At 41.8% G+C, this 15,144-nt stretch overlaps 1 protein-coding gene across 1 annotated transcript; it reads left to right on the forward strand.

The window, feature by feature from the left end:
- The first annotated feature begins 1,140 nt into the window (after positions 1–1,140).
- LOC121774143 (RNA pseudouridine synthase 3, mitochondrial-like) lies at positions 1,141–4,677 on the forward strand. Its single transcript, XM_042171058.1, has 10 exons — positions 1,141–1,473; positions 1,884–1,943; positions 2,074–2,232; positions 2,385–2,432; positions 2,531–2,611; positions 2,709–2,825; positions 2,932–3,033; positions 3,105–3,263; positions 3,600–4,048; positions 4,542–4,677. The coding sequence occupies exons 1-9, from the start codon at positions 1,165–1,167 to the stop codon at positions 3,969–3,971; spliced, it is 1,407 nt and encodes a 468-aa protein (XP_042026992.1). The 5' UTR covers positions 1,141–1,164; the 3' UTR covers positions 3,972–4,048; positions 4,542–4,677.
- The last annotated feature ends 10,467 nt before the right edge of the window (positions 4,678–15,144 follow it).

Genomic DNA, 15,144 nt, shown 5'->3' on the forward strand with positions numbered 1-15,144 from the left:
GGGTGTCGTGTGCGCGTTTTGGGTACGTCGTTTGCGCGCGGGGTGTGTTTCGAACGTGTGACTTTGTGTGTTTGTTTTGTAATATGTTGTTAAGTGTATGTACGTGTAACGTGCTAGATGTTGAAGTCGTCCACGTAGGAATCATGCATTGTCGTTTAAAGTCTCGTCTCTTCTGACTCTAATCATGATATTATTTATCTTTCAAAAGGGTGATCTTTTTCGAGGAAAGTGTGGTTGAAGGGAACTGTTTTAAAAGCTAAGCAATCGAGGTGGGCTTTTCTACCCTACTTTTATGTGGGTTATCTTTAAATACGGACTTTGTTCCGGAAATGTTTATGGAGGTGAACTGTTTGTCTTGCCAATTATTTCGTTTTGAAACCTATCTGAAGTGGTTTACCACATATGTTTAATCGAATTCGGGTCTGTTGGGCTGCGAACCCTCAGGCTAGTGTACACGAGACTGGGTGCCATCTGAGAGCAAGTTGGCCGGTCTAGATGACCTGGGGTGTGGCCACGCCCCTTGTCATGGTTTGGATCAGATAGTGTATGATTGAGGGAATAAGGGTGGCAATATCGGAAAATGACTGCGCAGTCGAATTTATGAAATGTATTTTTGTGTACTTGGGTTATTTTCATTACACTCAAAACCCCAATGTTACACTGTTATGGCATGACAAACTATGTTTTTGGCGTGTGTCCACTGAGTGCATTAAGTACTCAGCCCTGCATGTTGTTTTCTTAATGTGCAGGTTGAGCGGCGATGGGGAGGACGGATGTTGAGCAGTTAAAGCCAAAGTGTGTTTTTATCTTTTGGATGGTGTCGTGTCGTCATACCCGGCATCATCTGTCTTTGGGTCTTTTCCGCTGCTTGTAAACCGTCACGATGTTTTCATTTAAAACTCTGAATACTTTAACTCAAGAACGTCGTCACAGTACTTTGTTTTGAATTGAATTTCCTTTTATTAAATGTTTTCGAGTCAAATATTCTCGTTCCCCCTTTCTTCCCCGCTTCTTTACTCCTCCCCTAGTCGCGGTCCACCGTACTTCCTATCCTTAGGAAATGCGGGCGTGACAGGAGGAATGTTCCTCGTTAAAAATGAATTGATTTTCTGAATAACTGGTCAATAATCTGTTGAAAAATTGTTAAACATTCGAGTTCAGATTATGCGGAAGAAGATCCTAAGTCGCGAAGCCTTATCAGCAGCAGTCGGGCATAAGCCACGGTCAAGGATCCGTGCACCACCACCTGATTCCTCCCCTGTGATTCGAGTATCAAATCACATAGTTCACTTGGGCCGCCCGAAAGAGGGTCCAAAACCTCGGCAGCTGCTATCTCTGCCCCCATTTCCGGGCCACCATTTGCCTGGAAGGAACTCGACATCGGCTGCATATGTCACTGCCATTAGCTGGCTCAGATATTACTTCAATGACATCCCTCCACTCGTCATTCAGAAGCATTTTTATGAAGGCCTAGTATGTATCTTGTCTCTTTGGTTTCCTTTGTTGCTTCCATAGTTTGTGGTGTAGTTTCTGCTTGACATTTTTACTCAATTGTTCTATTATTCGGGAAACATTGTTGCAGCTGATTTCAACTTCATTAATACTGTTTTTTGTATTTGTGTTGGTTGAAACTACATGGATTTACTATGTAACATTATCCACTTCGAGAATGACTTAAATTACTGCGATTACTGTGGTCCTGGATGTAAAATTCCCACTTTCGCAAGTATCCATAAACTCTATAAACAATTTCGAATAGTACAAAGAGTTGGTGTAGGTATCGATATGAGAAAAGCTACAACAAGTTATGCAATATTGTGAATCCTAGTCTTCTCTTCTTATGTCAAGACCGTTGAAATTAGACTGCTTATGGGGTTTATCAGGTGCAGAGTACAAGTGGTCTGTCAGGATGCTATGAAGGACAAGCAATGTCATTGAAGAAGGTAATATCTTATAATTCTTTCAAAAGATTGTCATATAAACTCAAAAGTGTTTCTAGACATGAATTCTATATACATAAACTCTACTTGATATTGACATTACTTCTTTTGTAATCGAAATGGGTGTGGGCAGATTAGACCTAATGACATCATGGAGGTGGGTGCTAGAGTTCACGTCCCAGTATCTGTTGCTGAAAGTAAAGTCTCGAAAAGGTTTGATGTTATACCAAGTGCAACGCAGTATCCAAATGCTGATGAGATTGAATACGTACAGAGACTTGTGAAGTACAAGGTATGCCTGTATGCTTGGTAAATAAGAAACGGTTATTCATTTCTGTTTTTCAAAATGATACAGGAACCTACGCTATCGTATTTGGTTTAGCCTGTAGATGTGTTATGATAAACTCGGACGCTTTGATATGATATGCTGCATTTTAATTTCAGGACTCTGCTATACTGGTGTTAAATAAACCTCCTAACTTGCCTGTAAAGGTTAGCCTCGTTGACAGTCTTATAAAACATCAGTTTTTGTTAATTCTACTACGTATACTCTTATGCCCTTTGAGTTGCTAATGCAATATGTGAAAAAGGGACCTGTGCCAATTCACAACAGCATGGATGCCTTGGCTGCTGCATCGTTATCGTACAATTATGATGAGGGCCCTAAGTTGGTGAGCAGCTGTCTATGAATTGGATTTTGTTATGGCCCTCTCGTGACATATCTTTTCCGTCAATCAGCTCAACAGTTTCTTCTTTCAACTAATTTAGGTGTGCCGACTCGACAGAGAGAGTAGTGGTCTCCTCCTAATGGGAAGAACCAAGGAAAGCATTTCCTATCTTCAGTGTTTGTTCAGTGATATGAAAAAAACAAAGTCCTTTTCTAAGGTGCTTAAATCTCTGTTGGAATTTCCAATCATGTTATGGAATGCTGCTGATTTTTTGTTAGCGTTACGTTAACTGTGATTTCCCCTCTTTTTTGGGTGTGTTAAAGGAATGGAATGATGCTTGTGATGCCACCTATCAGAGATATTGGGCATTGGTCATCGGTTCACCCAAGCAAAAAGAAGGCTTAATTTGCGCTCCGCTGACAAAGGTTTCTCCAAAACTTAAAATAGCCTCCTGATATCTGGTTATGACATGATCATTCGATATCGTTGATTTCAGGTTATTCTTGACGATGGGAAAACCGAGAGGGTCATTCTAGCTCATAATTCAGGATTAGAAGCTTCTCAAGAAGCAATTACTGAATATCGTGTGCTTGGCCCTATTATCAATGGATGTTCATGGATTGAATTTCGCCCACGTACAAACTGCAAACATCAGGTTCATAATTTCTTCTTAATGTTTGCTTCTCTCTCAGGCTATAGTTCACTTAAAATACTCCCAACACTCAAATGGTTGTATATTTAAGTGATATCAAATTGTTAGGATGAATTAGGCTTGCTAATATTGATATTCTTCATTTCATACCGGCTCCAATAGCAACCTAATCATGACCATGCACAACTTTGACATAGGTAAATAGTGGCACTATTTTGGAACATTTTGTATGTTGAAATTTCTGAACATATCCAACATTATTGGAGAGTCATTATTTTGTGAATTGCTTAATATGCGCATGTTTCATTATTCCTCATATTGGCTCGACGTTTTCTGCAGCTACGAGTTCATTGTGCTGAAGCTCTTGGCACGCCAATCGTAGGTGACTACAAATACGGGTGGTTTATTCATAGCAGATGGAAGCAGCTCCCTAGGGTAGACTACGAGGCCACAACTGGAGAACCTTACAAGATGCGGAGGCCCGAGGGTCTGGACGTCCAAAAAGGTAGTGTCTTATCTAAAGTTCCTCTTCTGCATCTACATTGTAGGGAGATGGTGCTGCCCAACATTGCTAAGTTCATTGAGCTTCACAACCGGCGGTCGAGAAACAGTTGTGGGGATCCTGAGGAACGCGATATCCTCCGTTTTGTTGCCCCAATGCCTTCTCACATGAAAATTAGTTGGAACCTCATGTCCTCTTATTTGGTATGACGACGGGGATTCGATTGGCATTTATGGTCTCATAATTTGAAGGCATGCAAATTCACCCTTCACGGATAAGAAAAATTGTAAGTTCCTTGCAATTTATTTTGTAATTTTGTTGTCACGTGTTTGCTTATTCAGTATATTCATAACTTGCATAGGTTTTCTTTCATATAACTGGAATATTGGTACTTGGTAGGCCTCATTTAGAAAATATGAAAATTCTAATGGTTTTTTAATGATATTGTTTTAACACTTGAGGGAAAAGTTTTTGCTTTCTTTCTATTTTGAGTGCAATCCATGAAAAAGGTCTTCAAAATGGGATTTCTTTAGTTCCGTTAGTGGGAAAAACGCACATATGAAGTAGTACGTCTTTAAATATGTATTTTGTGTGTGTGTTTTATATAAAAGCCCAATTGCTTGTGTGGTTAGGAGTAGAGACTTAAACTGCTACTTATAGCATGCAGCCTGGGTTCAAATCTTACTTGCTGCACTTTTGATCTACATTACCTAATATTTCATATTTAATTTTATATTCTTAAATATTAATTAATTAATTATAATATTTTATGTTTCTAGTAAGCGCACACAATGATGGAAAATGATGATGGGAGAAATTGGAATGGAGAAGAGGAAGAAGAATAGAAAACGAGAGAGAACTACCACAACTACTTCCTTCTTGGAATTATGTGTGTAATTAAGAGCAGATGGCCCCCCAAAAGGCATTGGATTCCACTTTCTCTACTATTCATTCCATCTCTTGTTTTTGGATTCTCTTCTCCGTTGCCATCTTATCCTCCACTTATCTTTGTTCCTCTGATTTTGCCAAAACAAACAAGGAAAGCAATCAAGAAAAAAGATACTATTACTCCTTGCTCATACACGCCTTCGACCACATATTGAACCAGAGTAGAGGAAATTTATTCATAGTACACCTGCTGCAGCCCATCTTTCTCAAACTTGCCTGAAAAAGAAGATAAATAGAGTTTAAAGATGGCAGCGACGGCTCATGCATCTCTAGTGTCGCTGTTGAATACTATGGATCAGATCCAGACTCATCCCCGCCTTTCCATCTATTTCGACAACTACCAGTTTAAATCTCTTCGGCAGGTGGTGTATTTCCTTGTTGATTTTGTGGAGAATTTTTCTGAAGTAGAAGATATGATGAGGTGAATTGGGGATGCAGCTCATGAGGCTGAAGACATAATTGAAGTCGAAGCTGCTGATCGAATTCGTGGTGAGTCTACAACAAAAAGTCTAACAATGTTGCTCCATCTGCAGAGAATAATACAAGACATTAGCTCCATCAAGGATGAGGTTATCAAGTTTAAAGATGAAACTGGATTCATAAATTCGATGCCTCCTTCATTATCATCATCATCACCTCCTCGTGACACTAAGAAGACTACCATGCTGGGATTTGATCGCTATGTGGCGCAGCTTTTGGATGAGCTCACCGGATATGATTGTTGTCAGCGAATACTCCCAATCGTTGGAATGGAAGTCATTGGTAAGACCACTCTTGCCAGAAATGTTTATGAACATTCAATTATGGTGCATCATTTTGATGTCCGTGCTTGGGTTGTTGTGTCTCAAGAATATAATGCAAGTGATATGCTTTCACAAGCACTTTCTTGCCTGGGTCGATCGCCCAAGAATAAAACCTGATGATCAACTAGGTGAAGAGTTGTATAAAACATTATCAGGCAGACGGTATCTGGTAATATTGGATGATGTGTGGAGTGTTGAGGCGTGGGAAAAGATACATTTCTTCTTCCCCCAAAATGATAATGGAAGCAGAATTGTTGTAACGACCAGGCAACAAGAACTGGTTAATTACTTTGGCTGCTCTTCAGTTGCGGTAGGTTTTCTTGATGAGGAAAGTAGTTGGAAGCTTTTATGTGACGTGACATTTGCAGGACAAGGTTGCCCTCCTCGGCTAGAAAAAATCATGGAGGAGTTTGTCAGGAAATGCAAAGGACTTCCACTTGCAATCCGGGTGATTGGAGGGCTTCTTGGAAAGTCACTGAGGACGCACGAGTATTGTGAAAAAATTGCAGAAGACTAGAGCTTGGTTATGGAATATTCAGGTGATGGCAGCAAACCCTCCAGCATATTATACATGAGTTACAAGCATTTGCCTGTTTGGTTAAGATCATGTTTTCTTTACTTGGGACTATTTCCCGAAGACCATGAAATAGATGTGTCAAATCTTATCAAATTATGGGTTTCGGAGGGATTTGTAAAACCAACTAAAAGCCAAAGTTTGGAACAAGTCGCTGAGGGTTACATAAAGGAGCTCTTTGATAGGAATCTCATTTTAGTTGCTGAATTGGAAATAAACAAGAAAGTTTCATATTGTTGCCTTCATGATCTAATAAGAGAGCTATGCATACGGATTGCAGAGAAAGAAAACTTCTATTATGACCAAAGGGACATAGCTGGGAGGCGTCACTTCATATCTGATGAAAGAGCGAGAAGTTTTTACTGTCGAGAATCTTGGACCAGTTTCGAAAAGCCATCAGTTATGAGACCTCTAATATTGAGTAGGGAGAAAAGAGAAGCACCACTTGAGTCTAGATTGTTGAGGGTGTTGATTGCTGATCATGAGAGTCGCCTAGACCCTTCTTTTCAGCAAGTTAACGTGCGCTACGTATTCCTAAAATCTTATACATTTGGTATACCAATTCCTTGGTCAATATCACTATGGTGGAGCTTGCAAAATTTGATTCTGGAACAATGGACGCGAGTAGTTGTACCATCCGATATTTGGAAGATGCCACAACTTAGGCATATCGAGATTAACTTAATGGTAGTAGAGAATCCTACCCCCGGTGACGTCTTTGTTTTGCAGAACTTACAAACACTCAAGTTGGTAAAGGATCTCATTTTCACAGAGGAGGTGTGTGTGAGAATACCAAACATTAGGGAATTGGGAATTGTATACGGCTTCGATAAACAAGTTGGGTGATGGAGTACGTACTAAACAAGCCCATCAGCCTAAAGCCCAAGAAAGAGTATCAGTCCGGCATGACTAAAGAGTTCAGTTCGGCACAACCAAAGAGTTCGGCCCCAGCCTACAGCTCGGTAAAAGCCAACCAATCAAACTCTGCTCTCAGGTCGGCATCAAGCTCTACTCTCAGATCGGCAAAAGCCACTCGGCAATAATTCAGCAGTTCGGTCTCAGTATTCGACCGAACTGGGAGATAGCGGACTCATGCATGACCTCCACGACATAATTACTGATGATGTAAGCCACTGCCTAGTTAGTGGCCACGCAGGATCTCATGACCTCCACGACATCCACGACATAATTACTGATGATGTAAGCCACTGCCTAGTTAGTGGCCATGCAGGATCTCATGACCTCCATGACCTCCACGACTTAGGGTGGTGATGCAAGCCACAATCTCAGTTCAATATATAAATAGAACTTAGATCTGACAGAAAGACGCTCTTTCGCTCTCCAAAGACAGAATAGACTATATAGCAAGTGTGTATTGTAAGCTGTAATCCCAGATCAAGCAATACAACTCTGCCCTCTTTTCTTCCCGTGGACGTAGATTTACTTCAGTAAATCGAACCACGTAAATTCATTGTGTCGTGATCTTTATTCTCTACCAGCATTTACAAACATCAGAAATTCGCGGCTTCATCACTGGGCTTTTACCGAGCTGTAGGCTGGGGCCGAACTCTTTGGTTGTGCCGAACTGAACTCTTTAGTCATGCCGGACTGATACTCTTTCTTGGGCTTTAGGCTGATGGGCTTGTTTAGTACGTACTCCATCATTGGGGTAAGAAGGGACAAGTTCCATCTGCAAAATTTTGGCCGCTTAAACAAGCTTGAATCGCTACAATACTCTTTCCTTGGAGGGGGATACGTAAGCGATCGCTTTGAGAACCTCAAATTGCCCAACTCACTCACGAAGCTCATTTTAAACAATTGTTATATGGTGTGGAGTGATATGGCAACTATTGCATTGTTGGGGAAAATCGGGTTTGTGGGGGAGTTGACACTAAATATTACGTAAATGTACCCATTTTGTTATCTATTCCACAAATGGGAAAAACGCCAACCACATTGGCGTTTTTATTAGTAAATACGCCAACGTCATTGGCGTGTTTTAAGGTAAATACGCCAACGATGATGGCGTTTTATACTTGTGCCGTATTTTGGGTGTATGCTCTCGGATTGTAATTACGATTAAACACGCCAACTTGGTTGGCGTGTATAAATAAAAAAACGCATTTGTAAATGGCGTGTTTTCTTTGTTGAAACGCCGAACATATTGACGTTTTGTAAAAGACGCCAACCGGAGTGGCGTATTTACTTAATCATGAAAAACGCCATTCTGAGTGGCGTGTTTAATCAGACTGATATACCAGGCGTTCCTCCCCCAAATCGCGAAAACCTCACGACACACAGCCTTCGCGATTTCTCCAGCTGCGCGCCTTCTCTCCGTGATTTCGGCCTACATTCATCAATCGGTGCTATTCTCCCCCAAATTCATCTATTTTATTCGGTTAGTATGCTTACCTTTTACATAATTATAGTAATTGGTGGATAGCTAGGGTTTGTAATGGGTTGTGAATTGAGTAGAAATATTATGCATTTTGGATTGGTTGAATGATATTATTGTTGATTATTATGTTGGATTGTGTTGGGTTTAAGTTAATTTGTGTATAAATTTGATTATAAGCCTAAACCCTAGGGTTTTTATAGCTAAAAAATTGGGCAAATTGTTTTGATTTATGTGGGTTTTGGTTGATTAGTTTAGATTGTTAAATTTGTTTAGGTTAGGCAAAATTGAAATTGGTAGGTTGGGCGAATTGTTAATTGAAATTGTTAATTTTGTGTAGGTGAATTGGTTTATGATTTTGAATGTGCAATGTTGTGTAACTTGCTTATTTGATGTTGGTGTTCAATTTTGTGATATTGGATTAAATTGTATCTAATTATTGAAATGGTTTATGGTTGGTTATTGTTGAATTTGGTTTATGAAATTGGATTAAATGTTATGGTTGGTATTGTTGAATTTGAATTATGTAGGTAAATTATGGCATCATCTTCAACCTCTCGTCGTCGGCTTGCATGTGGTCCTGCGGATCCATCTGTATTATATTTTCAGAGACAACACGTCTCTAACAACATATGGGCAGGAGTTCCATCCGAAGATGTACGCTGCCGACGATTTGAAGGAAAAATTTGGGATGTTCCCATCCAGCAACATGTCTTGACAATAGTGGACCAGATGGGGTTTGGGGGTATGTTAAGGTGTGGTAAACCAAAAGAAATTGACCACCATCTTATCACAGCTCTGATTGAACGTTGGAGGCCAGAGACTCACACGTTTCACTTTCCAGTCGGTGAAGCGACTGTGACACTGGAAGACGTGGAGGTCTTATGGGGCCTGAAAGTTGATGGAGAGGCTCTGACAACTTACATCCCCCCGACGGACGCGGGATATTGGACGGACAGGTGTATGGATTTTCTAGGATTCATACCGGAAGCATCCGAGTTGAAGGAAATGGCTTTTAAGCAGACGAGCTTATCGCGCCAATTGAGGATTGAGCTGTCTAATGACCACGAACACTACATATATGCTCAGCGGGCTCGTATCTATTGTCTGCTATTACTTGGTGGTCTGATGATCCCCAACGCCACCGGAAATAAAATTCCGTTCTTCTACCTACACTTTTTCATGGATATAGAACGGTGTTCTACATATAGCTGGGGTGGGGCGACGCTTGCTTGCTTGTACCACAATTTGTGTGAAGCGGCCGTTGGTCAGAGGACGGATGTAGGGGGAGCCTTAACTCTATTACAACTTTGGGCTTGGGAGAGAATCCCAAATATTAGACCGAGGATGCTAGATCCCGTGCATACAGACTATCTACCATGTGCAAGCGCGTAAGTTGTTCATTAATTGCGTTTTTAAACTTAATGTTCATCAATTTTCGTGTTCTTCGCTCATAATTTAAATTTTTTAGATGGAATGGCCCGGCGTCATATGTAAAAGCACCCGGACATTGTGTTGAAAATTTCCGAGATCAGTTCTCCATGATGCATCCTAATCAGGTACTTCATATATTTATAAAATGTTTTTGGTTTTTTGTTTTTTGTTTTTATGGAAATTATTTTGAAAAATTTGTATCACATGTAGTTTATTTGGAGGCCTTATCTCCACCGGGAGTTGCCGGAAAGTTGTGATGCCGGTCGTCCTATATGGATGTCGATCACAACGCTTATTTGTTGGAATCTGGCTGAGCCACACCTGCCACACCGAGTGTTGCGCCAATTCGGGATTGTCCAACCGTATATCCCGGATCTCCCCCGGTTCCACGGTTCTGATTTTTTGAAACAGGATCGCCGTGGAAAAGCTGGTCGGAATTGGGTTCAATGGCACGCCAATTATATACAGGAGTGGGACAACAGACACTTTACGATATGGACTGATCTGGAGGACAGTACTGAGCCTGTTGCAACGGAAGAATATATGAATTGGTTTCGCCAGATCACTGTGGTGTATTTAACCAAACCCGGCGTGCATGCTGAAGAGGGATTCCACGAAACCGCATCTTCTCATAACTTTACGGTACATTATTCATACTTAACTAAACCCTGATTACTTATTCAAATTCATATTATGATATGTACTTAACTTTGAAAAATTGTAGGTGGAGACGCTTCACAAAATACGTCACTATCTAAGTGGTCGAGCTGCGACAGGACATTTCTGTCCGGATATGGAAACCATTTCGAGGATGGTTGAAGAAGGACTGCAGATATCCGGGGAGCCTCAGCTGATGGACTACCCTCCTTCGCAGCGCTCTGCAATGGACGTGGACGTACCCATAAGGCAAAAGGCAAAACGACGAACCAAGCAGAAAACCGTCCGCGGAGAGTCGTCATCTCAGTTCGTACACGACTCCGATGACGATTTTGAGGACCCACCTCCACCGAGCTCTGCACTTCGAGGCCGTCATTCTATTAGCCATACCGGTGGTACCGGAGAAGATATTGGCCTCAGTGATGTCCCCGCTTCTCCACCGCGGTCGTCTGTGCAGGAGGATCTTGAGAACGCTGTTGTTCAAGATACTCCTCCCTCAAGGATCCCTAGATCTACATCTACTATTGGGAAGGGGATACGGCGTCTGTTTATGCGGAAACGTCGTGACGATTGAACTAATTTGAACTCTTGATATTACTGTAATTTGATATTGATGTTTTTTCATTTGATTTGAACTCATTGATTTTAAGTCTTTATGATTAAGTATTTGGATGTCTGAATTATTATTTCCTAGTAGAAATGAAAATGAAAACAGGCAAATAAAGAGATATTGGCGTTTTTGTGAATGTAAGTCTTTGTGAAAAACGCCAATGCTATTGGCGTTTTTAAGTTAGTTTATATTTTTGCCCGTTTTGTCTACGACGAATGCGGACATTCTGAACAAACACGCCATTCCCGTTGGCGTTTTTAATAAGACGCCATTCACGTTGGCGTCTGTTATTTAAAAACGCCATTCACGTTGGCGTCTGTTATTTAAAAACGCCATTCCCGTTGGCGTTTTTAAGTGAGTGTGCACGGAACGAGCCAGGCGGCCGAGGTGCCGAGCAGGGGGGCCGAGGTGCCGAGCAGGGGGCCGAGGTGCCGAGCAGGGGGGTCGAGGTGCCGAGCGGGGGGCCGAGGTGCCGAGCAGGGGGGCCGAGGTGCCGAGCAGGGGGGCCGAGGTGCCGAGCAGGGGGGTCTTATTTAAAAACGCCAACGGCATTGGCGTTTTTAAGTTAGTTTTTTCGTTGCTCGTTTTTTCTACGCCGAAAGCGGACATTCTGAACAAACACGCCAGTCGCGTTGGCGTGTTTCAGTAATAACACGCCATTCACGTTGGCGTTTTAAAGTGAAAAGACGCCAATTAAGTAGGCGTCTCTTCAAACACGCCACTCACATCGGCGTGTCCTATAAAAAAACGCTCCCACAGCTAAGAGTTTTTAATCATTTCATCATTATTCAATATATAAGTACATACAAATATTACCCTATACATTAGTCCAAATCTTGCTAAATACAGAAATCCAATATTACACAATGCATACGTTCAATTGTCTCGCCTTTTCCGCGTAAAAAAGCTACGGATCCCCTTCCCGATTCTGGCGGTTGAGAGTCTAGACGGAGGAGTCTCTCGCACAACGACATTCTCTAAATCAACCCCAAAATATTCGTCTCGCACAGAAGACCGAGGTGGAGAATGTGGGACATCACTGAGACCGATGTGTTCGCCTGTACCACCAGTGTGGCTGACAGAGTGACGACCTCGAACTGCAGATCTTGGTGGAGGTGGAGGCATAAAATCGTGATCGACATCATCAGTGTGACTGACAGAATGACGACCTCGAACTGCATATCTTGGTGGAGGTGGAGGCAAAGAATCGTCAGCGGCATCATCTATCAACTGATTATCCATCCTTGGTGGAGGTGGATGCAAAAAATCGTCAGCGGCATCATCTACCAACTGAGTATCCATCCTTGAATGAGCATTCGGGCAGTTGCGCCTGTCGTGACCTGGTTGACGGCAATGTTTACATCGGCGTCGGGCTCGTGGCTGGTCAGCTTCACGGACATCCATCTGATTAGGAATCCTAGTAGTACGGTATCGACCGCGACTTTTAGGCATTAACTGAGCTCGTGAACATTGCAAAGTCCATTCAGGCACGGCCCAATAATCTTGGTGTCTGGGTGGATTGAACACCGTAGAATATTGGTGTACCCAAACACTTGTGCGGTATACGGGATCAACAAGCGACAGCATGTTGTCGTTTCTAAAACGCGCAACTGCCGCTGCATGTGAACATGGAAGTCTCCACATCTGCCACTTTTGACATTTGCAGTGCGAGTCCAAGTACTTTACCTTCCACTTATTAGCGCCCTTTCCACCAATTCGACGCTTTGTTCGAACCACATAATGCCCTGCAATTGTGTTGGGTGCTCTCACATTATGCAATTGACCTTTTGCATCATTTTTGCACACCTTTTCATGCGCCCACGGGGTAAGTGGTGTGGCACACTGTGTTGATGCAATTGACCGGTCATTGAACCATTCTATTGTCCTCCAGAATATCATATCAATGCAAGCTTTAATTGGGAGTTGTCTTGCGCCTCTCAACACATTGTTGTAAGATTCCACCATATTAGTGGAAACCTCACCCCATCTTTTGTGTTTGTCATACGCCAGATTCCATTTTTCTAACTCCACGGCATCAAGGTACTGCAAAGCCTCGTTGTTGACGTTTCGAAGTAAACGACGTCTGATCTTAAACTTGCGCTTCTTGGTAGCAATACCAATTTTCCAAACAAGTCTTTTGACCATGATACCTTTGTGATTCTGCAAAACATTCTTTCTAACATGTACCAAGCAAAATCTGTGATGACCCACATTGGGTTCTTCTTTCCATATGGGAGAATTCATTGCATCTATGATTCCCACATGCCTATCAGATATGACACATATTTCATGCTTTGCTACATGAAGTCTAATGCGTTCCATAAACCAATTCCAACTTTCTTTGGTTTCCTCATCAACAATGGCATATGCAACAGGCAAACATTTCTTATTAGCATCAAATCCAACGGCAATAAGAATTTTACCTCGACATCGTCCACGTAGATGAGTTCCATCAACCGTTAAAACTGGTTTGCATAGTTGAAAAGCCTCCACAGCTGGTCCAAAAGCCCAGAATACGTACTTGAATACCTTGTTCATACCATTGCTTAATATGTCATCGTGCATCCATTCCACAATTGTGCCAGGATTTTGTCTTTGCACTTCATTCAAATAAGCTGGTAAAACTTTGAACGACCACTCCCATCCACCGTATACAAGCTCAATCGCTGTCCTCCGAGCATACCATGCTTTCTTGTAACTAACTTTGACATGAAATCTATTTTCAATATCCGCCACAATTGCTTTTACCTTGTAGCAAGGATCGTTTTCTATCTGATGGCGAACACTCAACGCTATCATACCCGACGAAAGATTAGCGTGACCATTATAGTTACGATCCCCCATGCAAGTATGACCAGTGCTGAACACTCTAATTTGCCAGTGTTCATCATGCTTCCTCAGTGTTGCTCGGCACTCCCACAAACATGGCGGTAAGGACTTATCTTTCGGATTTCCCTGTGGCCACTTACAAACTGCATGCCATCTCTTTCCTTTACTCTCAACAACTGTATATTGTCGGATTTTTTCCAAATGCCAATGAGTCACAGCTGCCTTCAATTCCAACTTCGTTCTAAATTTAGTATGCAAACCGACATTGGTAGGATCCTTTTCACTCCAATAATGCACACTGGGATCATCACGCTCAAAGTTTTTGGGATCAAAACTATCATATGGACCTGGTAAGGTGCGAAAGTAGTTGATTCCAGGCTGTGGGAACTGTGGAACTACTCTTCCTCCAACTGCCCTTCCACCAACTGATGTTTCTCCAACTGCTGTTTCTCCAAGTGGAATGGATGGTCTTGAAGCAACAAATTGTTCATCATCCGACGGATCACCATCTGAGTCTGTACTAACCGTGCCGGAATCTTCAGAATTATAAGGTGATTGTGGATCAAGAAAGTCGGCTTTATCAGGACCTATTATGTCCTCCACCACATCACAATTGTCACGATCCCCTAAATGCACGCCTCCAGCTTCAAAATCTTGTGTTGCAGCTAAATATGGTTCTTCGGCTCTCGTAGACGTACCAACATCAAAATCTTGTGTTGCAGCAAAATATGGTTCTTGGGCTCTCGTTGACGTACCAGCATCATAACTTATGACATGATGACTATGATGTTGAGTAATTGCCGAATACTCAACATATAATTCAATTACACCTCCAATAACCATACTCTCACTAAACATTAGTTGCATGCATACTTCTTCTAGTTGAACACCTATAAACGTGACTCCGGATCCAAAGCATATAGTACGTTTCCATATTATTTGAATATTGTTTTCATATATGCTTATCCCCATCCTTTCACAAATTTTTTCCACAAGGTCATCGTACGAAATTGTTTCATCCAACATAATGAATCCTTTAGCAAAAGGAGGATCATACGAAATAACTGCTCCGGGAATTATCTTTCCACCCCAATATAAATTGACACACCACGTCATACTATCTGCAATAATG

This window comes from Salvia splendens, chromosome 17, assembly GCF_004379255.2.
Source record: "Salvia splendens isolate huo1 chromosome 17, SspV2, whole genome shotgun sequence".
NCBI lineage: Eukaryota > Viridiplantae > Streptophyta > Magnoliopsida > Lamiales > Lamiaceae > Salvia > Salvia splendens.